Genomic DNA, 27,253 nt, shown 5'->3' on the forward strand with positions numbered 1-27,253 from the left:
CATACCAAAACCAAACAAAACAAACAAACAAACTGATTCCAGGTGTTCAGAACAGACATTGCTATCAATTCTTATAAGTCCAGCAGTTGTCTTCACCAAATTCCTCTAATGCGTGTTCCTGCCTCCTCAAACACATGCCATCTCACCTGATAAAGAACTTCGACTATACTCTAAACCTCACGTACACAGTCTCTTGAAAATCTCCATCCTGGGAAGACAAGTTCATATTTCGAAAATATCTCTTTTAACATTTCAGATTTCAAATCCTTTCCTGAGAAAAGCAGATAGCATGAGCAATACAGGCTGGCAAAGAGATGTCTGTGCAACAGCTACCGTCAGACAGAAGACATCCCCTAGGCAAGATGAATGAAAGTTCAGACAGATGTTTGCAGGCAATTTAATAAACTAACATAGCCAGAATTATCACAGATAAAGAAACATCGCAGTTGCTTAGATAATTACTAAAAATAGTTGAGAAAATTGACACCTACAGATGCGAAATGCTGATGCAAGAGCCAGTAGAAGATTTATAGAAGTAATTTTCTATGCTAACTTAGTGAAGTGGTTTGGAGTGGCAATCTGAACTGCCAGCTAAGGCTGAAAATAGGAGAGCACGGCAGAAAAGCAGTTTCAAGTCCAACTGAAACCTGCAAAAGCTCTTCCTTCTATATTAAAGCCTTACAACATAACAAAATAGACCCAAAATCAGTGCTCCAAATGTAGGATTAACCTGCATGCATCTGCTGCCCTTATCTTGCCCAGTAGCTCATCAAGAGATTGGGTGGACAAAGGGGTGGCCTCATTATGGTTTATCCTTCTCCTTGGACTACATGAGCTGTTATGATGCTTTCTATTGCCCGGAAAAGGTCCGGAGAAGACTGAGCAAAGGGATACAGCCCACCTTTTCCAACAGTTTGGGCTACATCCTGAAGAACTGAAGTGTAAGAGTTGTCACCTCGGAGGTAGTCTCCTCCTTCTGTCTTTACTTTCTGCTTAACAGCCTGACTTAGCTAGCCAACATCTTGGGCAGAACGGCTGTGACCCTGTCACCAGGGTGCAGAGATTTTTGAAAGCTTCCTCTGCCGATTAGTCTTGCACGGCTGGATTGTATAAGAGGGTCAGTCCAAGAACAGGCAGCTGCATCAGAATTGTACTGTTATTTTCATGTACTCCACGTGCATTTGTCTTGTTTTCTTCAGAAAATAAGGAAAAGATTCACTACAAGTGGTGACCGAGTTCAACTGACTACACTTCTTCAAAAAATAAAACTAAACCCAACCACTTGCCATTAATACCATCTACGAGGTGGCAAAAGACATTTCTAAAGAGGTTACATTTAGAGGGAAAAAGAAAGAAGAATAAAACTAAAGCTGTGAACTCTGCGCTGTAAACATCATATGTGAACTCTTTCTTTCTCCTGAACCTTTGATGAAAATTTCAGAGAAATTAACACCAACTATTACTACCTGAGACCTCCCTACTGAATACCTTTTAAAATAGTATTTACTTTTAATTTTTTTCTGGTGAGGCTTCATGACCATTTTAACTTAACTGTTGGCAGCAGTCGCCCTCCCTCAGGCTGACAGTGTTGCTCATGGGACTGAGATCAGATGGACCACGGAAACAACCTGGTTAAAGCCGGGTTTCTTCCAAGTCTTTTTCATTCCGCCAGTTTTAATTGTGGCTGGTACAGGTACAGAGCTGTCGGCCAGGGCAGACGTACTGTCAAAGGGGTTTGCTGGGCTCTGCTGTCACAGGACGCCTCAGGCAAGCAGTGGGGCTGCGGGGCAGCACAGCCCACCCGAGCTCCCCTCACCCCAGCCACAGCTCTGGCAGTTTGCCGAATTTAACAGCAGGCCAGTGCAGTAAGTGCAGAGACAGAGCTCATCGATGCCGACACCAGGCTAATGCAAACCGACCTAAAAGGAACGTTGTGAAATACGGCTTCTGGCAGCATATGCTGAGATCACGAACACATGCAGATGTTGTCAAAGTCTACGTAGCTGCAGCGTGTTGGCTTTTACCCAGGAGTCCCAGAAGTCCAGCGAGCATATCAAGACAACACAATCCTGTGGGCCAAACTTCCACAGCTTCTGAGATCATCCTGAACCTTCCGTGCCTGGAATCTGCTTACGATGGCAACACAGCAGGGAAAGGCTCCTTGGTTATCTACAGAAAATAAAGCTCTTCCTGAAGGATATGAGAAATTAAGGGAAGCAAAGATAAACTTCTTAAATGATGCCACTGGAACACAGATTCGCCTGATAAAAACATGGAGATTATTTGCTCCATCTGTCACTAATGTCAGACCTTCCTGGGATACTATTTATGATTGTTTCTGTAGGCTTCGGCCTGTCATGTCGTTTAGAGAAAGTAATGAAATTAGCATACTTGAGCTTTCAGGAAGTAATTCAGGAAGAGAAAGGCTTCAAATACTTTTTATGTCTTAGTATGTAAAAGAGTTAACTTTTACACACACTCTTACTGCTGGGAAGACAATCAGAACACCAAACCTCTGGATAGTAACACTCCTCTTTGACTCTCTGCCCCTAGCAGAAGAGGTAATAAACTCATGCTTTTTGATAAGGAAAAACTGCTCAATAACAGAACCATAAATTAGTGATGGATTACCAAAACAAATGGAAATTTTAGGCTGGAATAAATTATAACAGAAAAAAAAATAAATTCAAACAAACCTCCAAGACACAGGCAAAAGGCAACAGACAATATATACATCCATCTGTTAACATGAGGACACTGCGAATTTTAGGCTCGGACAAAGTGTTTAGCTGGTACATATAACCATGATTTATGACACAAACACACCTGTTTTCTGATAGAAAATATAACATCTATTTTCAATAATTTACCTTTTTCACAGATATAGAAACAGAGTCTTGTTTTTATTCTTTTGAGGTATTAATTCCTAATTTTCTCTTATTAGAGCCAGAAAAACACATCTCTCATTTTCACTGCTTCCTGGTTGCACTGCTGTTACTCTTGCATAAACTTAAGACCCAGTTGTTGCCATCTACAAGGCAGATACATACAGTAACAAATTAATATCCTGAGGTGTTTGATGATTACTTCAGGGAAAAATGAAGGAAAACTGAGTTCAAAATATATTTTTTATTTCATTCTCATGAACCTATAGATGAATTTGCAGAAACTTTTGTCCAGCTACCCAAGACAGAAATTAAAAAAAAATAAAAATAAAAAAAAATAAAAGGAAGCCTATTCTAGGACAAACAATGTTAAGTCCTATTCTGAATGCACAGGTGTGCTTCTATGTTTCATGGATAGGGACACATATATCATATATCTTGCTGGCAGATAGAAGCAGTGGATGAGCCTAGAGGAAACAGAAGGTATCTCTAAAAGGTCCAACCAACTTGGAAGAGCAGCTGATTTCCAGCGTGTGGAAGGGGAAAATACCCAGTTTTATGGTCACTCTTAAAGAAGTTGCGCTAAGAGCCAATCCTGGACTGCAGCAAGGGACACAGTCCAAAGAAAAGGCTTCTTCTTGAGGCTGAGCCCTATATCAACATGCATTGACAACATGCAAGAATCATTTAAAGGAAGCTCAGTCATCATTCATATAGTATCTGTGTGCTGAAAGCTTAAATAGCAGAGGAGCATTAATCAGTTAAAGCTGGAAAGTAGAAAAGAGAATTCACACCTTGGCTTTCTCTCTTTACTCAGTGCAATCTATAGCTTGGAATGCAGTCGTGCGATACAAGGACATGAAATTAGAGCATAAAAACAGGATTTAGAAATTGAGCCCTAGACATGTGGTTAATACCTTCTGCTTGTTTGCAAACGAGTACTGCTGGATTAGACTACAAGGGAACATAATGAGACCACGCTTCTGGCACCTCATTCTGAAGTAGCAAAATAACTGAGCAAAAGAAAAACAAGATTAATCCTGAAAGAAATATTTCAATAGTAAAAGACATGCAAGACTTGAAACCAGTCAACTTTACACTGTAATTAACTAATTTAATGCAAGAGATGCTCAGTTAACTACAAACCACGCACATTTCTTTTGTGTAACACATCCTGTAGCACCTTTCCCTGATCCAGTTTCAGGCATGCAGTGTGCCGTGCTTTGCAGGGCTTTAGACTGCAAGGGAAAGAGGAGCATGCATGAGGTGTCAAAGCCTCTATTTTCTGCTTGTCCATGTGGAACAACTGGACGTCCTCCCAGCTCCCCTTGTGCCGACCCTTCTGCTGTCTCTCGCTTCAGCCCTTTTTCTTCTGGTTACTGCCTATAACGAGGGCAGATCAGCACTGCCCCTTCCCAGCCTGCCTTTTGCACTCACCTTGGACGAACAGCTTACCTGACTAGAGAGCTCATAGTCCTTGCCAAGCTTTCCAGCCTTCTTTCCTGACTTCACAACACTCACCTCAGCAGCAGCTTTTTCCTCTGACCACTGCTTCACCTTTCCTGGCTGCCCGCTCCGCGCTGCCTGACACTGTGATCCCCTCCTTGCTGCCTTAGCAGAAAAATGGATCGGTGATGCTTTAACCCTACCCAAAAACGGGAATGTCCCAGCGGTCCACAGAAATGGCTGACTGACTGAATTAAAAGGTGAACTTCAGAACTGTAATTACAGCTGAAGTTAGTGTCACATTCGCTAAGCCAGCCTCTCCCCGGTAGCCACGCTCTGAGGGACATACAGCACAGAAATTTTTAAATTAATCTTCCTTAAAAACAGTGTTGTTCTTTTTTTTTTTTTTTTGTCTTATCAACCCTTCTGGCACTCTCAGAACCTCTGAGGACATCCCAAAATGATTCAGATGCTAACTAATGCCACTGCCTCCCAGTTTCTGTGGGGCTTCTGATTGTGGAAACTGGGAGAAAGTTTTGTCCCTCACCATCAGAGAACAAAACAAGCCAAGAGGAATTCACCAACAGATTTATAATTTTTACTGATGTGATATTGTGCCAATGATCATTTTCAATTGGGACAAGAACACATAGCATAGCGTGATCCTTTAAATATTATTTCAGTGCTTATACACTGTTGGTATTATGATTGCAATGGATCTAGCCAACCTGAAGCTCAAACACGTTCTAAAACCTAAGATGAATACAACTTTTCCTTAGGTGAAAAGTTAACTTGGGTGGCATGATTACCTTCTTTTGTTCCCAGAGCCAGAAACTAAACCAGCCGTATGTCCTTGTTAGGATTACAGTTGTGATGAAAAGGGTCAGTGTCTAAGCAGGATTAGTGTAGATAAAATATGCATAGATGTAAGACTTAAAACAGTTTGCTCAAGAATCGGGGACTAAGATACTGTACAACATTATTTCAGGCTGTCAGAATTAAAACCATTTTAAAATCCCAGTAACTTTCCCTGTAGAAAAATATTTTCCTTTATTTCTTTTCCAGTTATTAAGAACCAGGTCTAGGCTAATAAATGTGCCCAAAGACCAACCAGCATGGAGTAACTCATCCCTGCTACTAAACCTTTACCTTCCAAATTGGTGACAATACTCAAGATACATTAGGAAAAGCCCAGGGACTTTCTCTGCCAATTCCCAAACCTTGTCTGGGAATCAGCTAGAAGAGTTGGCTGGAACCAAAACCCTGCCAGGAACAAACAGTTTAGAAGCATGAGCAACTAAGTTTTAAAGCTGGGGAATGCTCTTCACCACCGTTCAGTTTGCCAGTAAGATGCAGCCAATGTGGCAACGTCAAGAGTGAGGCTCTCTGTGAAAAGAAGCATTAGCTTTTATTAAAATTTTGACCACTTTGACCAGGCTCGCTACTATAATTTGTTCCACAAAACAGCCCTGACAAGTGTCAGGCACAGCCAAGAGTGGCAAGCACAGCCTGACACTGATCTAAAGCAAGGATGAAACCATCGTGCTGGGCTGGAGCCAAGATGAGCACGACAGCTCCCCTCGCTCTGCCCTCTACGAACAGCCCCATTTGGCAGGTCGTGCCCTTACCGACCACAGCTCCTCCTGGCATTCCCGTCTCGCATGACCCAAGAGGGTTGGTGTCACACAGATGCAGTATTTGTATTTTAAAGGGTGGGTGTTAACTTTGTGCACAAACACTGTGGGAAGGAGTGCTAGCAGAAACAGCGCAGAGTGAAAATATGGCTTCTGAAGAGCCTGGGTCACAGTGAAAGCATTATTTATATAATCATGTAAAGATTAACCTAACAGTCTTTTAAAGGTCTGTATTTGCATATCAACAAGTAATACAAACATTACCACATGGTCAGGGGAATAAAAAAATTAAAGTGGTGGCTTAGCAGCCATGCTTCATTTCTGCCCACGTGAAAAGGCAATTCTCAGAGGGAAAATAGCTGAAAAAAATGATACAGCTTATTAGTCATGGGAAACATGAGTCACACGCAGAAAAAGCCAAGGCAGTCACCTTTTGAAAGTTTGGGGATGGCTTTTCAAAAGCAGTGCATACCCTATAGTGAAGCAATTATATATATATATATACACACACACAATTATTATATGTATATATGCTGCACGTACATGGACAACAAAGATGACAGAACTCATTTTTTCTACTCTCTTAATTTTAACTGGAAAGAAAATAGGTACTCAGACCCCCAAGTGTGATAAGTGAAATAACACAGCTAAAATACATGCAAGCAAATCCTCAAGAGTGCAGAGCATGTTGACCCGCTACACCATGGTGAAAGCCACATCAACAACTGTACAGCAGAACTTGAACAAAAATTAAAGGTAGACAGTAAGCAAGAGTGGAAATAAGGCTCAAATCAACCCCCCTTCTCCCATAATATCAGAATATTGCCCAGTAAACAAACACCAAACCAATAAAACTAGTACTCCATATGATACTGCCAGGAGGAGCGAGCAAGTTAATTTTCAAGAGAAGATAAATGATACGATTCCCTGCTGCTCAAGCTGCTGAAACAAATGTCTTACAGATCACTACCATCACTTATAAAAGTGAACACAAATTATTTTTATTCCCCAAAGAAGGGGAATAATTTCTCTTGAGGTGACTCAAAATCTCAACTTTGGCTAAACTTGGCAGATCCCCTGAATAAAAAAAAATGAATTAAGTTTAAATTCAACTTCTAATTCTATAGAAAAAAAAATCCCTTCTTTCCTATGTTTTACTGTTGTATGGCAAATGTTCAAATATTAACAAAATCCAACTCTATTCTTTCAGCAAGACACACATTTATACAACTTCAGGAAACCTGATATTTAACGTAGCGTAGATTTTTCTTTGCTATGGTTCACATGACATGAATGACTGATTATCTAGGCTCTGCACTGAAAAATGAAGCTTGCATGCCATTGTAAAGATCTCTGCTTCGCCGTACTAGAATACAAATCTCAAGAGACAGCTCCTAAATCATGTTTGCAGACAAGTATACAGATGAAAGTACAACACAACTTTCAATTTTCTTGTTAGTTCAAGAGAATTCTTCACGCAAGGACACAAGACACTCATACATCATAGGGATGTGCAGAACTCTCCCTTTTAGGAATGAAGGATTCCACATAAAAAAACCCTACAGTTTAATGTTGCTTTTATGTGACACAAAATGAAATGTTTCTCAGGAGAAGTCACATCATTCCAGTAACAAATGTTCATTTGTCAGTAGCTAGGAAATCAGAGGTCAGGAAAACTAAAGGAAAGCATCTCTCCCAATCCTACAGCAAAACATCATTACAACACGAGAAACAAACCTGAAGGGGGGAAAAAATCAAGGCATGGAAGTATCATCTATGATAAATTAATTAAAATGGGCCAGTAACCTTCATTTGTTTTGGAACCTGAAGGGTCTAAGCCTATATATATACACCACCAACCTCAACTCCAGGAGCAGATTTTTAGGACATCCTGTCCTAAACATCTTGTCATATTACCCACTCGAGCAAGCCAGAAACAAAGATTTCCTCTTCCCTCCAAAAACAAGCCTAGCAATGCATGCATGGCTAGTACAAAGTTAAAACATGTCCCAGAGGAAGGTCATCACTGCTATTCTGATGTAGATGGCAATAAACCAGGGCTCTCCAGGTTTGAAAAAGAAGCATAATTATGGCTGGTGTTACAGTACAGTTCTACAAAATTACAGAAGCTAGAAAATGGGAATAAAGACATTCTGTTTCTCAAGAAAGGCCACCCAGAATATGACTATTTATTTATTTTTAAATCCTGGACCATGAGACTGATGGCATTTTAATACAAGACCTCAGAAGTATAGGGTGGGGAAGGGTCTAAACAGTGCTTGTGCAGTGCACCCCATCATAAAGCGATGCTTTTGCATGTCCAACTACGCAGTGTTTGCAACCTCTTAAAGGACACTGCTAATTAACATCTTTGTGTGTGACATGGACAGTGGGATTGAGGGCACCCTCAACAAGTCGGCCACTGACACCAAGCTGTGTGGTGCAGTCGACACACTGGAGGGAAGGGATGCCATCCAGAGGGACCTAGGCAGGCCGAAGAGGTGGACCTGTGTGAACCTCATGGAGTTCAACAAGGCCAAGTGCAAGGTCTTGCATCTGGGTTGAGGCAATCCCAGGCAGAAATACAGGCTGGGTGGAGAATGGATTGAGAGCAGCCCTGAGGAGAAGGACCTGGGGGTGTTGGTTGATGAGCTCAACATGAGCCAGCAAGGTACGCTTGCTGCCCAGAAAGCCAACCATATCCTGGGCTGCATCAAAAGAAGTGTGGCCAGCAGGGTGAGGGAGGTGATTGTCCCCCTCTGCTCTGCTCTTGTGAGGCCCCACCTGGAGCACTGTGTTCAGCTCTGGGGCCCCAGCACAAGAAGGACGTGGAAGGATTAGAGCGAGTTCAGAAGAGGGTCATGCGGATGATCCGAGGGCTGGAGTGCCTCTCCTGTGAAGGCAGGCTGAGGGAGTTGGGGTTGTTCAGCCTGGAGGAGAGAAGGCTCCAGAGAGACCTTACAGAGACCTTCCAGCACCTAACGGGGGGTCCTACAGGAAAGCAGGGGAGGGACTCTGTCAGGGAGTGCAGTGATAGGACGAGGAGTAATGCCTTTAAATTAAATGAGGGTAGGATTAGATCAGATATTAGGAAAATAATCTTCACTGTGAGGCTGGTGAGGCCCTAGTACAGGCTGCCCAGAGAAGCTGTGGGTCCCCCATCCCTGGAGGTGTTCAAGGCCAGGCTGGATGGGGCTTTGGGCAGCCTGGTCTGGTGGGAGGTGTCCCTGCCACGGCAGGGGGTTGGAATTAGATGGTCTTTGAGGTCCCTTCCAACCCAAACCATTCTGTGGTTCTATGGTTCTAACTGGAAAAAAAGAATCACATCAGCACAAGAATGAAAAATGACATCTGAAGAGTATTGTATATAGAGTGAGGTATTCTTTCTATGCTTATATTTTAGGCCAAAAAGCTCAGCTATTTCAAGGTTATTGTATGTGCCTTTAAAAATGATTCAGGCCACAATCCAGTAGGTGGAGGAAGGTGGGTCCTGACAGCTGTTCCCATACTGGAAAGCCCAGCATGTAAAAATAAATAAATAAAAATTACAACACGATTACCTTACAGGGTATCATCATTACCTACATCATTTGGGCTGACTCAGCGTGGTTACTCACATATGCATTATTTGAGAACTGTTTTCATTCTCCTCTGATGCAAATCAATTTGAAGAGACTGGGAAAAAATATATGTTGTTTGAATTTCCCACTGACCGTAACATCAAATATTACTTGATTTGCAACATGGAAATGTTCTCTATACTGCCACATTTTGCTGCTGTGTAGCTAAGGGGCAGCAGCCTCTCTTCCTTTTATCATTTTACAAGATTTATACTTCCAGTGCACCAGGAGTGGGGGTGGGCGTGCTCTCAGTGCTACTGAGCAACTGCTTGCTTAATCCTCCGTTACGCTGCTGACAAGCTGACTAATCCCAGTATCTGAAGTTCCAAGCAAGCTCTCTCCAGATGTATTAACCAGCCATAATGAAACAGGATCTAACACATACACAAACTAAGCAAAAGATAAGAAGTCTGGAGAAAGGTCTAAGCACTTAGGTATTTCTGACATCATTGCCAAAAAGAAATCCAAGTAACTCTAATAGCAGCTCTTCTGAGAGTCTGATCCCTGCACACATTATCACATGTTAAAAGAGAAACTGGATGTTTTGAAGTATGGCCAGTTCCTCTGGAGCATTAAATAACCCTTCTTTTCCTTTGCAGCTTTCCTGAAGCTGCTTCTAGCTCACCCTAGATGTATTGCTAGGGAAAGACTGCACGGAGCAGGCAAGACCCTGTTGCCAAGCGAACTCATCAGCATTGTTACTCATAAGGATGACTAAGAATGTAAGCAACAGTTCCGTGTATTTTTTCCTGCAATGCCATAAAGTCAGTGCATTAAGCAGTGTGACTAATTTCTGTCCCCTGGATATATGTCTCATCCTCTCCCATCAGCTGGGATACGAGTATGGTACTGCTTCAGACAATATAGGAAATCTTATGGCAGAATAGTCTGAGTTGGTTATTAGTGCATGATAGAAAGGTGGTAACAATGAAAAGCAATTTGTACCTTGAATGAATGTTGAGATAAGGGAGTGAATTCCCACACTGGCCTCAGAGAAAGATGACTTGGGCCGAGGGGAACTTTTCCCTTATTGAAGAGTACCTCACTGTGTCAAAGGAGCACTGAAATTGCCAACGCTATTCACTTTCAATAGCCAGCAGGCTTTCCAGTATCTGGTGCCCAGGCTCCTTTGGACTTCTAGTGGCTCAGTCATCATCCAGAAAGTCAGTAGCTTGTGCAAGGTGAGACATGCTTACATTGGCCAGTTCTTCAATTTTCATAAAGCATGCAACACAGCACTGCTATCAGTTAACCCAGCAACAACATGGTCCTGCTTGGAGCTAAGGCCTTGGCTCATCTTCTGCAACTCCTGCTATTCACATGCAGAAGTACACACTTCCTGGTTAAATTCTGTTTGTTTTCCTGGTTGTATCAGGGATGCCAATGAGGAAAATCAGGTGTTTAACAGTTACTGAATATTTAACTCTTGGGCTGACTCTGGCTGAAGCCTGCTCTTGAATATCTTTAAATCTCAAACAATGAGAAATGAAGGTGTGCCATGATACTTAAAATCAAAATATTTTGAGGAGGGGAGAAGCACCACTCTATTAAGTTGTGGGGAAAATGGTTTGGTTGGAAGGAATCTTAAAGATTGTCTAGTTCCAATCCCCCTACCTCCCACCAGACCAGGTTGCCCAAAGCCCCATCCAGCCTGGCCTTGAGCACCTCCAGGGATGGGGCATCCACAGCTTCTCTGGGCAACCTGTGCCAGGGCCTCACCACCCTCTGAGTGAAGAATTTCATCCTAATACCTGACCTAAACCTACCCTCTTCTAGTTTAAAGCCATTACTCCTTGTCCTATCACTACACTCCCTGACAAAGAGTCCCTCTCTCATATTCATAAAGATTCAGATTAAGTAACAGCTATAAAAAAGGTACAGCAACAACGAATCCCGAGACATGCATGAATTACAAGATCTACTTTAAAGATTTCTGGAAGCTCTGCAGGAGGATCTGGATAGGCTGCACCGATGGGCTGAGGTCAACTGCATGAAGTTTAACAAGGCCAAGTGCCGGGTCCTGCACCTGGGGCGCAATAACCCCAAGCAGAGCTACAGGCTGGGAGAGGAATGGTTGGAAAGCTGCCAGGCAGAGAAGGACCTGGGAGTGATGGTGGATAGTCGGCTGAATATGAGCCAGCAGTGTGCTCAGGTGGCCAAGAAGGCCAACGGCATCCTGGCTTGTATCAGGAACAGTGTGACCAGCAGGGCTAGGGAGGTGATCGTCCCCCTGTACTCAGCTCTGGTGAGGCCGCACCTCGAGTACTGTGTTCAGTTTTGGGCCCCTCGCTACAAGAAGGACATCGAGGTGCTTGAGCGGGTGCAGAGAAGGGCGACAAAGCTGGTGAGGGGCCTGGAGAACAAGTCCTACGAGGAGCGGCTGAGGGAGCTGGGCTTGTTCAGCCTGGAGAAGAGGAGGCTCAGGGGCGACCTTATTGCTCTCTATAGGTACCTCAAGGGAGGCTGTAGCGAGGTGGGGGTTGGCCTGTTCTCCCACGTGCCTGGTGACAGGACGAGGGGGAATGGGCTTAAGTTGAGCCAGGGGAGTTTTAGGTTAGATGTTAGGAAGAACTTCTTCACTGAAAGGGTTGTGAGGCACTGGAACAGGCTGCCCAGGGAAGTGGTGGAGTCACCATCCCTGGAGGTCTTTAAAAGACGTTTAGATGTAGAGCTTAGGGAAATGGTTTAGTGGGGACTGTTAGCGTTAGGTCAGAGGTTGGACTCGATGACCTTGAGGTCTCTTCCAACCTAGAAATTCTGTGATTCTGTGATTCTATGTCCCTCCGGAATGATACTGCCTATCTAGCATGATCAATTTTCTGAATGCTACTAAATGCAAACTGGCAAAAACATGGAATGTAAATGATAGTTAATAAGAAAAGCAACAGCAAAACAATACAATAGGCCTTACCTAGCTGTTTTTCTCGTTCTTCTCTCCTTTCTCTAGCAAGCCGTTGCCTGTCATCGACCTTTAGTATTGGTGAGTAGTCTGCAAATGGAAGGAGAGGAATATTAATCATACAGTACGAAATCCAATACCAACATAAACAAGTTTTTAGGGGAATGAATATTAAGCACCTATAATCATTCTACTTTCAAAATAGATCCCATTTCCAGAAATCCCTCTTATGTAAAAAATATAGAACAATTAAGAAACTACGAATGTTCTCTAATCATCACGATGTAAAACACTCCCCCAAAATGGACTAAGTTGTAACCCTGAATGTTCCAAGCAAGACTACTGCCTGTGAAAACTCATGAGGAAAATGTTTGATTCTTTTTTTCCTAGCTTAAAACAACTTGGCTGCTTGAAAGCACTCTGACTAAATATTGTTCATTATTCCACAACCTCCTTCCAAAATGCATTCAGAGGAAATTCTCCAATTATAATGCAGCACCCTCTTCCCACCAGGATTGCCTCAAAAAACAAGTCAGTCCTATTCCACACGGCTGGAGAAGCTCAGTGTGCATGCAAAACAGGTCGGCTCAAAACACTGTAGCAGTTCTGGTTGAAGTTCTGAAGAGTGAGAACTCAGACAGCAGGATACTGATCTCCTACAGATGTTGTTTGTGCACACGTGTTAAAAGCTCTGGCTGACATGGTAAGACGGTGCAGCATGTACATGGAATGGTGCAATACCAGTAAAGAACGAGATAATTTCCTCAACTATCTTTTTAAGTTGTGACTTAGCCCCGCAATTTGTTTAAAAATATCTGCCACTGGACGCTTGTATCACAGCAGTAAGACCAAGGGTACTATGAAAAATCTGTGTCAGAGCCATTCTTGACTACAAAATTCACATTTGATTGGAAAGTATCATGTGCTCAGTGCCACAAAATAAGTTATCTGGAAAACAACAAAATGCTAAACAGCTAACATCCTACTTCCAGTCTCAGCAGCCAAAGACCAAACAGGAACAAAATCTGAGCTCCTTATTCATCTCAGCATGCTGCCAAAACTAATTTCCTACTCATCCTTAGCTTCTTCTGTTAAGCTTGGAAAGCTGTTGATTTTTTGCTTTTTCACTAGCACTGAAAAAGTCCGCTTTGAACAAAAACAAGCAAAGAAACAAACAAACAAAAAGTCACAGAAAATAGAAAAGCTTTCTGTGTATAATGAATCAGTACGATTTATTTTAATATGGATGTGAATTCTATTTTTTAATATTTCATGTTAAAGTAAAGAAGTATGTGGAACTTCCTGTCGCCATGGAAGTGCACATAAAAACAGAGAAATCTATAACTGAGATGCTTTTCATTATTCAGTAGGAATACATAAATAAGCAGTCTGCACAAACACGTAAGGTCAGCCTATTTGTGTGTGCAGACTGCATACCTATGAAAAAAAATTACGAGCAAAACAATGTCATAAAAATTAGGTTTAAAAATATGTATGTGCAGAAATAAATCCCTGAAGTAGGGATGTTAGACTGACTTTTACACAGTTATTTGAATTAGACCAAAGTCAGCAGTGTGTATTTCATACTCCAGCAGAAGTTTCTGCATCAGGATGACTTCTTGAATGAAAGACGCCACTGGCGGCTAGCTTCAGTTTAGCTACTCTTAAATTCTTTTCAGTGAAAAATGTCCATCTCAACAATGGCCAGAGAATACGGCTTCAATTAATGGTGTCAGTACTGATGAAAAGAGCAGCTGGGAGAAATCCCACTGCACAGCGGGTAGGAAGAAGAACATTCAAACATTATAGCTCCGATGAAAGGTACAAGAAGTGAACAAGTCACCAAAGCCAAAGAAAATCCATCACCCAGCTACAGATCAAACCTTTAACGCTGGTTAAATAGCACACAGTGCTGCCATTTAGGGAACTCCATCTAGCCATGCCATTGCACAGATTTGCCCAGCGTACGGTGGAAATTAACATTAGGTTGATATTGAGAAACGCGCTGACTTGCATGCAGCCTCTTCAGCATGCAGACGCAGGTCAAAAGGGTAATAATATTCCTTCTCTCTTGTGGCTGGCACACAGAAGTCACAAAACATGAATTTCTATATCATGAGTAATTAGTGCTACTGGAATAATGCACACCCAATACGAATTCCCCTGGAAAACAAGGATTCCCTTCAGGGGCTGTCAGCAAAGTCAGTGTAACATTGAGTTGACAGAGTGATGAGACCCTGGGGAATAATATGAAATCCCACTTCTTTCAGAACGTACTACTTTCCTTCATTTTTTTTCCTACTTTCTTGAGAGGAGATTTCCCAATCAGGGGAGAGGAAGCAAGTCTTCAAAGAGGCAGTAGGATTATATGGACAGGCAAACTGAAAAGGTCTCCCTTAAGAATTCCTAATTACAAGCCATAGGAGGAATAAAATAAATTTTTAAAACTGCCCTCTGACATTCTGTTTCAAGATATCCAATTATTTTTTCTGTATCACACACCTGACAGTGTCCACACCACCCCCCCTCCCAGCAACCCAGGCTGTTAGAACAATCCCAAGGAGTTCATGCGAAGTTGCAGGCTATGCAGAACATGAGCATGTTTTCAGTACAAGAAATATATACATTTAATACATTTGGGGGCACAAAAGAGTAGGTCAATATTGGCACAAGGACACCACGTTTGTAGCACACCAGCCATCACGCTGCCTTTCCTCTACTGGTAGTTGGACCAAGTTTTACAGTATTAGTTAAAATGTCTTTCCCAGGCCTTGATGACAATTTTTCATAGTTGGGCTACAAACCCAACCTCAAACAATTGCATTACGAGATGCTGAGACCCCAAGTACATAGCTTCAGATTGCTGCAAAATAGGAAGTTCACTGGGACTGCTCCCCATTTCACTTCTCCTGCCTCTGTTAAGAACCCACCGGGCAAATACCAGGGGACTGGCATTTTAGTGGGAATACCAGGACATACATACGAGTTCATCGAGCTCAGATTCATCATCATGCAGTAGCTTTACGTTGCTGCATGAGGAAGTGGGAAACGTCATGTGTAACAAGTCCCGTCAGAATTCCTCAATTCTTACAGAAAGGGTTGATAGCTGGGTGAGTGCAAAGGACACTCCAGGACGACCATGCTGCTGCAACAAGTTGCAGTCTGGTTATGATGCGAAGCATGGAAACTCATGCTCAGAAACCTGTTCCGCTACGCTTCACTAGGTCTGTCATAAGCAGAGCTGTAAGACAGAGCGTACAAATACTTAACATTATGCCAGAGAGGGACATTTGGAGATTAAATAAGCTATAGTTCTACTAAGGGAAAATTAATTTTGTACCTATTGCTGAAATTCTGTGCCTGAATAGCACTTTTTGTGAACTTGTAGTGCTTACCATGAGTTCATTTTATTTATTTATTTTTTTTTTTTTACCAGTCCACTTAAGTAGCTTAGGTGCCATAGTTTTACTGTTGTTGGTTTGTTTTTTGTTTTGTTTTGTTTTGTTTTCTCCTCACCCCTCAGAAATTCAGCATTGAAATGCCAGTCTTTTTTTGGTCCTCCATTGTATTAAGAAAAGGAAAACGTGGTCTTTTCAAAGCTTCCAGATAATTAACACTGAACTCTCAAACTCAGTTGGCATTTGTAGAAATTACAACCTTTGAAAAATTCCAACCTAGCTATCATATGTAAGACTTATATATGGCTAGTGTCTACAGCTCGAGTGACTACCAGCTGCACTCAGTGTCACTTCAAAACTACCTCAGACTACTACCAGTCTTCACATACATCTATAATCCTCTCAGCCTCTTCTCACAAATGGCTACTTCCTTTCTGTCCTCGACTCCTAGGGTTCCAATTTCTCGCACTACTGAAACTAAAAGAAACAGAGTGGAAAACAACAGCCAGCTTGTTTGCTAGTTCAGGGGGGAGCTGCCGGGAGAAATATGTAAGCCACAGCATTATTTGAAAAGATACATGCTTGGATCTCAAAAACCCTTCCCTCTGTCTAGCTCCCTGCCCACTCCCACGCACACATTCAGAGTTGCCTGTGTTTCCCTTGAATCCTAATATTTGTTCAGCCTGTAGACACCTTCCAGACAATGACTTCCTTTACAATGACAGCTGTCACTCCTGCTGCAAACAGTCTCTCCTTTCTGACTCAAACAATGTTTGGCATACAATTCTCATGCAGCCTAAAGGACAAAAACAGCTCTCAGGAATCCTCTCTTCAAGGCAGGGACTCTGATCAGCTGGGTGCAGAGCTGAACCCTGCGCCCAGGAGTCTGCACCCCCTCCTACACAGCAGCACAGATGAAGGGAGCATGGGAGCATCTAGGACACCCGCCTCAGAAGTGAGGGATGGGGATTAAACTACTGCAGGATAAAATGGGTATTAAACACTGTACAACTCCAGGAGCTGTGTTTTCATCATAAAAGTGGGTCACGTTAATGCATTCTCTCCTGCTCTTCCCACTGCCTGACCGAGAGCAGTCAGCTCCTGGTGCTGCAGCCAGCGCCGCCTGACACGGGGTGAGCTGAACTCAGGCAGCACCGAGACTGCTGCCCTGCAGGGACAGAGGCCAAAGGCACCCAGACTGGGGACTGGGAAAATTCTGTCAGGGTGAAGCAGCCACTGAGCTGCCAGGCTGCCCAGGAGTTGAAGCGGGGGTCCTTACAGCATGCTGAGCCCTCAATAGCACAGACACCTGTGCTGCAACACAGGCAAAACGCAGGTATCTCAGGGGCCTGGAGAACAAGTCCTACGAGGAGCGGCTGAGGGAGCTGGGCTTGTTCAGCCTGCAGAAGAGGAGGCTCAGGGGTGACCTTATTGCTCTTTACAGATACCTTAAAGGAGGCTGTAGAGAGGTGGGGGTTGGCCTGTTCTCCCACGTGCCTGGTGACAGGACGAGGGGGAATGGGCTTAAGTTGAGCCAGGGGAGTTTTAGGTTAGATGTTAGGAAGAACTTCTTTACAGAAAGGGTTGTGAGGCATTGGAACAGGCTGCCCAGGGAAGTGGTGGAGTCACCATCCCTGGAAGTCTTCAAAAGACGCTTAGATGTAGAGCTTAGGGATATGGTTTAGTGGAGGGCTGTTAGCGTTAGGTTGGAGGTTGGACTCGATGACCTTGAGGTCTCTTCCAACCTAGAAAATTCTGTGATTCTGTGTGATTCTGTGATCTGGATCTTGGTCTAAGCATGCAAACGGAACAGACACATCAAGGATTACAGTAAGCATTTTTGTACATCGTCTTAACTGTGTAAGTGCAGCATTAGTGAACTCTGAATTAAATCCACACAATATATCCATCAGGTGGGGTGTGGAAATGACAAACATCTGCCTGCTGCACAGAGTACACTACAGAAGATGGCATACATTGTGATGAGCGAGGAAGAGCCTAACAGAAGCATTTTTAGAAAGTCCACAACAGATTCTAGTGCAAGCCCAGATGCAAGTACAGTGGCTTCTGTAACCTTATCTCACTACCCAGCTCGCATTCCTAAGCTGCACTAAACCACAAGGAGCTTTTTTAGTTTTGCTTCTTTGTGAACAGAGACTCCAGCCTAACTAAATATGAACAGTCACAGTTTTGACTGAAACATTAAGAGAGGTGTAAGAGCATAAAATGTCTTAAATGTCCTTAAAAGGAAGACCTCTGATTTTAAAGTACCATTGAGGCAAATAGCTGTACAATGTGGAACATGCAGAAGGGCATACCTGTTTTAGTACCAGTGTTGCTTTGTCCTGAAGTGAATTTCTTGTCTTGTGTTTTAGAACCTTCAGCTGCTAAAATAAGGAAAAAAAGAAAAAAGATTTAATTAACCATATTGCTAGACAATACCTCTCTTTTTCCCTTCTCAGTGATGCTTTGGAAACCACTACTTCCAAAGAACAGATCTTTTTTTAAATTTTATTTTTAAATTAAAATTTCCCTCCTGAAGCAGCTGAATGGATCACAATGATAAAAACAAGTTAGTGGAAATAACTGAATGAAACCGCAGGCTAACTTGGAAGGAGCAAACATATTGCAATGCAGGGCGAGAAAACTGTGTTGGTACGGGTGACTCACATACCCTAGGTTTCTGAAGGTATGGTACAAGATACCAGTAAGAATTTCACAGACTTCACAATTACTAATGCACCCATTACCCAGAATTGAACAGAGAGCAATTTATGACCTAAATGAAGTCTCAGTGAGGAGAGATTTCTTAATATTTTTATTAGATGTTTAATCAGGCCCTAGAAAGAGAGAATTCTAGTGCTCTGAGTGCCCTTTCAGTGACTGTTTATAAAGGAAAATGAAAAGATTCATTATCATACTTCAGATCACCACCATATCCTTGGCTTAGCATCTACTTACTTGAAAACTAAGGCAGGAAATTAGATGCCACGATTTTCTCAGCTTACGATTCATCTTCAAGAGCTCCACTACAGGAGCATTTGATTCCAGAGCACTACAATCTGGGATGAGTGCACAGACAGACTGTAATAACCCAAAAAATCCCTCCACAGACAGCTAGGAAGTATTTGCAAGCAAGGATAAAAAGAAAGTTACACTGATATAGCTGAGAGGAGGAAAAAACAAAACAAAACACTCAATTAAATGAAAATCTCTCTAGGAATGAGAGTTGGAAAAAAAAACGTTCAGCTTTAAAAAACTAAACCAGCATTCCTGCATTAGTTTCACTTTAAAAAGTGAAATTTAAATTGTACAAAAAAGACAATCCTCTTCTATATTGGAGGGAACAGCTGCATTAAGTCTCTTTTAATCCATACAAGAAACTGCTGTTGAACCTAATGAATACTGAATCCAGCTCAGAATGAGAACAGGCATAACATGGCATAACAGGCAGCCAAACAAAAGATTTTAGCACTTTGCTGTTTTAAAAGGCCTCATGCTTAGGATTCATTCTACCAATAAGTAAGGCCACTGATTTTTGTGAAACAACCTGAGCAGCACTGAACACGGGCACTTCTAAACTTAGTAGGATCTGCCATTATCAAAAAACATACTTTTTCCTTTCAATGTTCCAAATGGGTGGAACTACACCTGAAAATGAGTGTTTTATTCATCAGAGTAAGTGCATTTATATATAAATATACATATATAACATCTTACTAAGAAAGTACCACCTTAGTTTGGGGGAGGAAACGGACTGTGCTCCTGCCTGAAACAGCTATTTAGACCCGCTGTCATGCTTGAGGAATCTACGTCGTGAGCTCATTTACCTTTGAACAGTGCATCATGTAAATATTAAACTGCTGTAAATATTAAAAATACTGTTTCTGAGCATTAGTGAGAGCACTGATCTTCTAAAAGCTTTAACACAAGACTCTCTGCATGCCTCCAACAGGGCATGTGCATTATTTTCCTCAAACATTGCACTGTAGGATTATGCGATACTCCTTTAATTTCAAAGCAATGGTTTAAGTGTACAGATAATCCAGATAATACACTTGTAGCAGAGCCTAGCTACACAGAGCAATATTTCTTCCATATTTCCTTTCCTCTGACTCTTCCTTGGAATATTTTGACATAGTTTCGGTACATAGGCACAGGACCACAACAAGCGATGAAGAAAAGAACAGATGGCACAGCCATGAATTTTAATGACGCTGGATATCGAATAAGAACTGGCACGAGTACTAAGAAGCCAGTGCATGTGTACTCCCACGCAAAATACTTCTTGGTCTAAAGACACAAACAGACGATCAGAGAGACAACTAAGCATCTAAAATCCAAATTTACATATTGACAAGATTGTTTCCAGCAAGACTCAATAACCTAACACGTGCCAGGAGAGACACCATTCAACGACCTAGTACTTCTTCTGTTGCTTATCTTGAACTACTCTCTTCCCAAGGAGGGAAAATGATTATTAACAGAAGCATTAGAAACAAGAGGATATTTTTCTGTGCAGCATTCTGGAAACATAAAATGTTGAAGACAGACTGAGTAATAGTGTAGATACATTGGGGAAAACAATTACAGAACCAGAGTTGTTGAGGCTGGAAAGGATGACGAAGCCTATCCCTCTGCTCAAAGTGGGGTTGCCTACAGCAGGCCATGCCTCATTCGGTTTATGAACATTGCCAAGGATGGAGACTCCACAGCTTCTCTGGGCAACCTGTGCCACTGTTTGGCCACTCTTCACAGCAGGAAAGTTTTAATTATGTCTGAATGGTGTTTCCTGTATTTCAGTTTTGTGCCTCTGGTCTTGTCTCTGTGTGTCACAGAGAGGAGTCTGGCTCTGCCTTCTTCACTCCACCCCACCAGGCATTTTGTGATGTTTCTTCTGATTTTTTTTTTCCCTAATGCTTGCCTCGCTTCTCCCCTCTGAGGCATACAACCCTGATGTGCTTGCCCTATCACATCGGCAAGGGTCTGAGGCTCTGGTCCTCTGAGGAAGGCCGCCAGCCACAGCACAGAGGCAGCTCTGCTACGGGGCCTCTACCTCCAGAAGCAGCACCCTGAAGAGATGGCATGCGGTGTGAGGGGACACTTGGAGACCACAAACAAAAGATGGTGCTTGGACCAGTGACAGGTTCAGGACACACCCAGCACCCCTCACAGAATCACACCCTGTGGGTGTCAGAAATGGCGAATCGAACCAGGGCTGCAGCAGTGGGAACGAGCACACGCACGGGTTAGCCCAAGGCACACGGCCACCACACGTCCACCATTTCAAACACCTCAGGGCAAAGGGTGCGCTGTGCGGTGAAGTGGGCACGGCCTTCCACTGCGTGCTCTAATTCCACGAGTGTGAGGCAGAAGCAGTGAAAAACAGCCAGAAGAAAAGACATAACTAGGACTGAGGAGGAGGGACTAAAGGGAATCTGTCCCCTGAACCCATGGCTGGCTGGCACTTCGACCAGTTCACAAATATCGCTGTGTTGGGAGAGCTACATTGGGAGAGCTGTGCAGATACAGCTCAGGGCTGACAAAGTTTTCTAGCCTGGATGCCAAACCACGTTAGCACCTAACTCCCAAACACCTGACTTGGCCTAAAAGTCTGAGCATTCGGCACCCAGCTGTTCTGTTTGAAAGCAACAGCACCAAGTTTTAAGACTAAAGAGTTAAGTTTGGATGTGAAATTCCCTCTAATGGCAAAACTGGAATGTTTATCCTACTAACAAACCCATGTTAGCCAGGATCCTGGCGGTGGATACAGAGGCAACAAAGTCCAACACAACTGAAAGCTTTCCTACTGCTCTTGACTTTTGTCTTTCTGACATCCACAGATGATGAACGTGACCTCGCTGACATGTACACATGTAAATACCGCTCTTCATATTTACAGTAAAACATCTTGCAAATCTTTAGCATTTCTTATTCCTTGCATCAATAGCATCCATGTATATACTTGGCGAAGCAATATATTAAGCAATGCCTTAATGCTGTTTATTGCTCTGCATTCATTCCATACCTGCACTCCAGGCTGATCTTCTACTTGTATTTTAAGATTGGAAACCTAGGAACAGAGGACAGTGATCTCTCTAGAGATATAAGTCAGAAAGATCTATGGTTGGCCAAAACATTTATAAGATGCATGCAGCTTGGTTGATAGATAAAAGGTAAAATCATGCCACTGGATGTCTAATATCAAAGCCTTCAGAGTAAGTCTGGACAAAGTTATGGTCGCTCTCTGCCTCCGAAATTTGGGACACAATAAACCTTCAAAAAAAAAACCCAACAAACAAAAGCATCAAAGACAAACAAACACCACCACACATGCATGCTTGTTAAAGATAATAGTTCTCACAAAATCCACTTGTCAGTAACAAGACGAGCTTGGGGAGAAGTGGGCCCGGCAATCTGCTTCAGCACAGCTGGAGACAAACATTTCCTAGCACCTCTGCATGGTGCCGGGGGTCGGGCTGACCCTGGACACAAGCACCTCCTGACAGACCTTCTTCCTCCAGCTGTGCCTCAGCTGAACGCCAAGGCAAGGCTGCTCCTTGCTTTTGTTTATTCACTTTATGCAGCAATCACATGGTGCAGCCCACGCAGCTCAGGACCTGTACGTGCTTTTTCATAAGATAATTTGCTGAGTGTAAAAAGAGGACACCGACAGTCAGTGTCCATTTTGCTTTTGTAAGCTCTCGTGCACGTGTACAGAACAGTTATCAGAGTCCTTCAAAACAAGATAGCAAAAAAATTCTTTTACTTTCAAACACCACAAGCTACAGGAGGGCCCTGTTGAGGAGCACGAAGATGGGTCAAGCAGAGAGACCCAACCACAAAAGTCTGAACACAAAACCAAATCCTCTCATCACTGAAATTCATTTGTATGTACTATTCACAACAGCTGTGTCTAAGGGGTTTGCTCTGACACTTGAACTGTGCAGAAGCACAGGTACTGAGCATCAGCATTTTTGCACATATAAAGTATCTCCTCCTTCTCCCCACCACGGAAAAAAAAAAAAAAAGGAACTTAAAGCTTCCATTCCCTTCAGGGAGCAATACCTGATGGCTTGTAGGTTGCTGCCAGCCTCCAAAGACAAGGCTCAGCTTGGAGCAGCACTGGGGGTGAGCTCAAACCTGAGATTTTTTCACACAACAGGATGGGGAAGCAATCATTTGCTTCCAGAGAAGAGAGGACTGTAGGACTGAGGAAGAGGTTGCAGAAGGGACAAGAGTGTGTGCTGTTGATGTGAATTTTGCAGCAGCTCAGTCCAGGCGGTGTGAGCCCATTGTGGGGCCAGTGGTGCCAGGGCAGCAGCGGGTGGCACAGTGCTGCCATCCTTTCAGGTTACACCCCTGGGGGCAGAGCAGGACTGAAGCACCAGGGAGGAAAACCTATGCCCTGCACACTTACTGTCAAGCCCCCTCTCCTCCATCTAAACCCAGAAGCCTTCTTAAGAGCCCTGGTTTATATGGTTCATAAATGGAGGCTAGAAAAACTTTCCTAACAGACCTACCACTTCAGAGGAAAAACTGAAACACTTCCAAACCAATATCCTCAGGCTTCTTAATCCAAATGCTACAGAAAACTGTTAATAAACTGGGTCTGCTTAAGCCATTAGAGCTTCAAGCGAAATCCTTTTGTAACAAAGTGTTCTCATTAGCAACACCCTTCATAAAATTATTTTTAAAAGAAAAAGAGAAAAGATTTACAAGGGTCTGCCCATTACCACAGCACTAAGGCTGTAAAAACTGTGACACTTGAATTCACAAAAAAAGCTTAAATGTAACACATTTAAATGATTCCAAACTAAGACCTCTACTTCCATTTTGAAAGAAGAGATGCACCTAATTTTGGTTGGATGTCAACACTTCAATTCTCTTGTTAAGGGAGGTAGGTTGATGGAACTGTTGAAGGAACTGGGGTAAAATGAAGAGCACTTGCAGACAATAGACCGGTTTGCTATTTTGAATATAGTTAATATGTGCCTTCACAGTTTAAGACATAAGCTTTTTGAAATTTATAACATTAGCAAATGGAAAATACCCATTCTTTTAAAGTCTAAACTGCAGTATTTGCATAGTACATTCACAAATATAGGTTTGACTCAAAGGAGTGATAGAGTAATTAGAATTTATTTTTACTCACTGAAACAGTAAAGCAAAGTTTACACCTCACTTAAATGTGCCTAGAATTAATTTTACATGCATTAAAATAATTTCTATTCTTAGAAGCTTGAAGCTGGAATACATCTTCTCATAATTCCAGTGCTGAGGAACTTAATGTCTGGTTTGCAAATATAAGTTAAAAGATACCAAGCTACAGTGACTATTCCGAATTTCTTTCCTCTGGCACTTATCACAGAAGTCTACCATCAGAGCTGCCATACAAACAGTCACTGACACGCCTCAGTCTCTACTGTCCTGGCTGAGCTAAGCAGAAATGAAAACTTCTCAGCATTGCTGTTTACTACTCATGAAGTAGTATAGAAGTTGCTGTTGTCTTCATCGTATTGTAGACTCGGAAGATAGATAATTTTAAATTGTCGCAGCTAATTCATCACTAAGTTGTAAAACACTTAAAAATGGAAGCATAAACAGATTTATTTGGAAACAATCCACAGATAAAATTGGATATCACAAGTATCTACAAGAAAAGGGATACATGGGGATTTTTTTTAAGTTAAAGCTGTGTAACTGCTCTACTGGGAGATGCCTATTCCTAAAAAATTACTTTTGGCTTACTATATTGGCTTTTTAAAGTATTGCATTCTGAAATATTAAATACCATAGGACAACACAGCAAACTGAGCGCCTTTGCAGGAAGAACCCTTATGCTGCTTAGGCTCTCAAAGAAAAAAGAAACACAAAGCTAAATGTAATGGCATTTATAAAACTGTGAACGTTCACAATATTTGTTCTGGATAATTGTATCAGGTCATTATACTGCAATATAGAACAGCAATATCAACATTAGAGGAACACTGGAAAAAAAGGTTCCTGTTAGCTACTGAAGAAGCCTGTGCTGCCAAGCAGGGGTTCTGGCTGGCAAGTCTGGCCAGATCCAGATGAGAGACATGAAAGGAAGCTTTTGAATTACACATCACCAAAATAAAAGCCAAGATGCTACCTGCTGAGGGTTAGCAGAGCAAGCTCATTTCCATACACCCAACCCCAACATCACGTGCTCTGCAGCCTGTCCCAGGCAGTGTACAAACACTGGGCAATATCAGACCTACAGCTGTTAGTTCGTGATTCTTCTCAAGGACAAAACACTTTCACCCCAGGTGCAAGAGTAGCAGCAGCTCTCCTCCTGACTTGGGAGTGCTGCGGGCAGCACTGGCTCCTGCTACGGCAGACAGACCCCCATGGCCAGGACCTGCTCCTGCGAGCTGCCCTAATGGCTGTGTGTTTAAGGCTGCCCCAGAGGACGAAAGGGAACACCTGTACATTTCACTGGGTGAAAGTCACTTTTCTGGACTTTGACCAGCGAGCTTGCTCCAGACAATGAGGTAATTCCTGTGAGAGCGTCCAAGTCACGAGGAAGCTGACACCTACCCCCGGGAACTGGAGAATTAGGCACAGACCTGTCTGCTTTCACCGTCGCGCTGATCCCAAGGTCGAGCCAGTGGAGCCGGGGACAGCACCTTGAGCGTGCATTATTTGATACCCCCTCGCTCAGAGGGCACGGCAACCGCTGCGCGTTGCAGCCTTTGCTTTCGACAGCAACACAGCCAGCAACTCCAGTAACGGCAATATGGGGATGGAAAGATGGGAAAAATGGATACTTTGCTATAGATCGTTCTGTTAAGCAATTTGATCCCGAGAGCTAAGTATTTTTGGAAACAAAGCAACCTCTTTAGTCTCGGCTTTGCAATAAGAGAAGGAAATGGCTTCTCTGCCTCTCCCCCCAAAAAAAGTAAATACAGAAATAAACCAACAAAACCAAATCAACAACCATCAAAACAAAACAAAAAAACACCATTATTTTGATACAATACATATTTTTAATTAAAAATAATATTCCATAAAGTGAACTGTACCTCAGGTTAGTTCAGGAGACTCCCACGAGCTCACAGCCTGACGCTGTGCTTTCGGTGGCAAGAAGCCAGCCCGCTGACATACACAGGCCATCACACCCCTGCTGAACTCGGTGCAGAACTATGCTCTCCTCCGTGCTTTCAGCTCTTCCCAAATTTGTCCGGGCCGCCGTGGCCTGACAGGACGTGGCGCCATGAGGTGAACAGCTTCCAGCCGCCCACTCCGCCACCCTGACACAGCGCAGGCCTGTGGCGGGCGGTGGCACTTCTGTCATGGCAACGCCACCAGAAGCCAGGCACAACTGTTTGTGCGTCTCGTGGTAATTAATCCCTTCCTACACCAGCTGTTGCCATATGGGGACATCCCCCGACAGGCACACCATATCCAGGCAGGGGGGTTTACCCCACGTGAGGATGAGCTCTGCTGTCTGCGTAATAAACTGGTAACTGCACTCAGTAAGAGGATGCTTCTGGCATTTTTCACCCCAAAAAAGGTTGCAAGAATTTTAAAGAAGCACAAAACACTGAAAAAATATAGTAAAATGAAGTGACACTAACCTTGCAAGCAGAAGAAAGGAGGTTCAAAACCAGCACAATTCCCTTTCAAAGCCTTCTTTCTAGTAAAGTTGTCTCCTCACACAAGGATACAAAAGAGGCCTATAACACAGCTCTCCTTCTGACCACAAAATGCTTTTAAGACACATCCACCAGCTCTCTGACCTTCCGAGTACCCCAAAGAGCTTCTTCCAGCAGCTCTCTGTACTCCTAGTTGCAAGCCTGTCCCACAAAAGCCAGTTCCCTTTGTGTTCCACCCCTAACAAAAGCCACCTACAATACAGAGATCTCCATTAGCCAAGATTTCACCTCCTTTTCTTTAAATTACCTTAAACTCAAAATCACCGTGCCTGCCAAACTAAGTGGGCTCCTGGCCTTCATCCCGTAATAGCTTTAAACAGCTCTTCAGCCTCATCCTGTTGCCTCTGTGAAGAGGACTATGTTGCAAGGGAAGGCTCGTTTGGGGAGAATAAATGAGGGCTCATCGCAAGGGAAACAGGGCATCAGCCTAGCCTGTAGAATTAATGATACGTTCAGCTGACCGTCAGCAATGACAAAAACACATCTGCAAAAACAAAAAAGTGACTTGGAGACGGAGAAGTGTTTTACTCCCAAAGGAACGGGGGCCGACAACTGGCTTTCGGGAGACCCTCTCAAACCTTTTACTAAAGAATCACTAGAAACAAGGATGCTCAAAGCACAAGAAAGGGGGATAGGGGGCAGCGGGGAGGAAGTAGTGTTGTTTAATGCTAACATCTAGGACATTTAGT

At 43.1% G+C, this 27,253-nt stretch overlaps 1 protein-coding gene across 14 annotated transcripts in view; it reads right to left on the reverse strand.

Annotated features, from left to right (window-relative positions):
- The window catches only part of MAP7 (microtubule associated protein 7), a 111,008-nt gene that overhangs the window by 37,319 nt on the left and 46,436 nt on the right, over window positions 1-27,253 (reverse strand). For all 14 annotated transcript variants that reach the window (XM_084512871.1, XM_084512875.1, XM_084512874.1 and 11 more), the window contains 2 exons: window positions 18,201-18,269; window positions 12,497-12,574 (listed from right to left, as the gene is read on the reverse strand). In XM_084512871.1, the coding sequence (XP_084368997.1) occupies window positions 12,497-12,574; window positions 18,201-18,269 (147 nt within the window). The remainder of the gene's footprint in view (window positions 1-12,496; window positions 12,575-18,200; window positions 18,270-27,253) is intronic.

This window comes from Aythya ferina (assembly GCF_964211825.1).
Source record: "Aythya ferina genome assembly, chromosome: 3".
Taxonomy (NCBI): domain Eukaryota; kingdom Metazoa; phylum Chordata; class Aves; order Anseriformes; family Anatidae; genus Aythya; species Aythya ferina.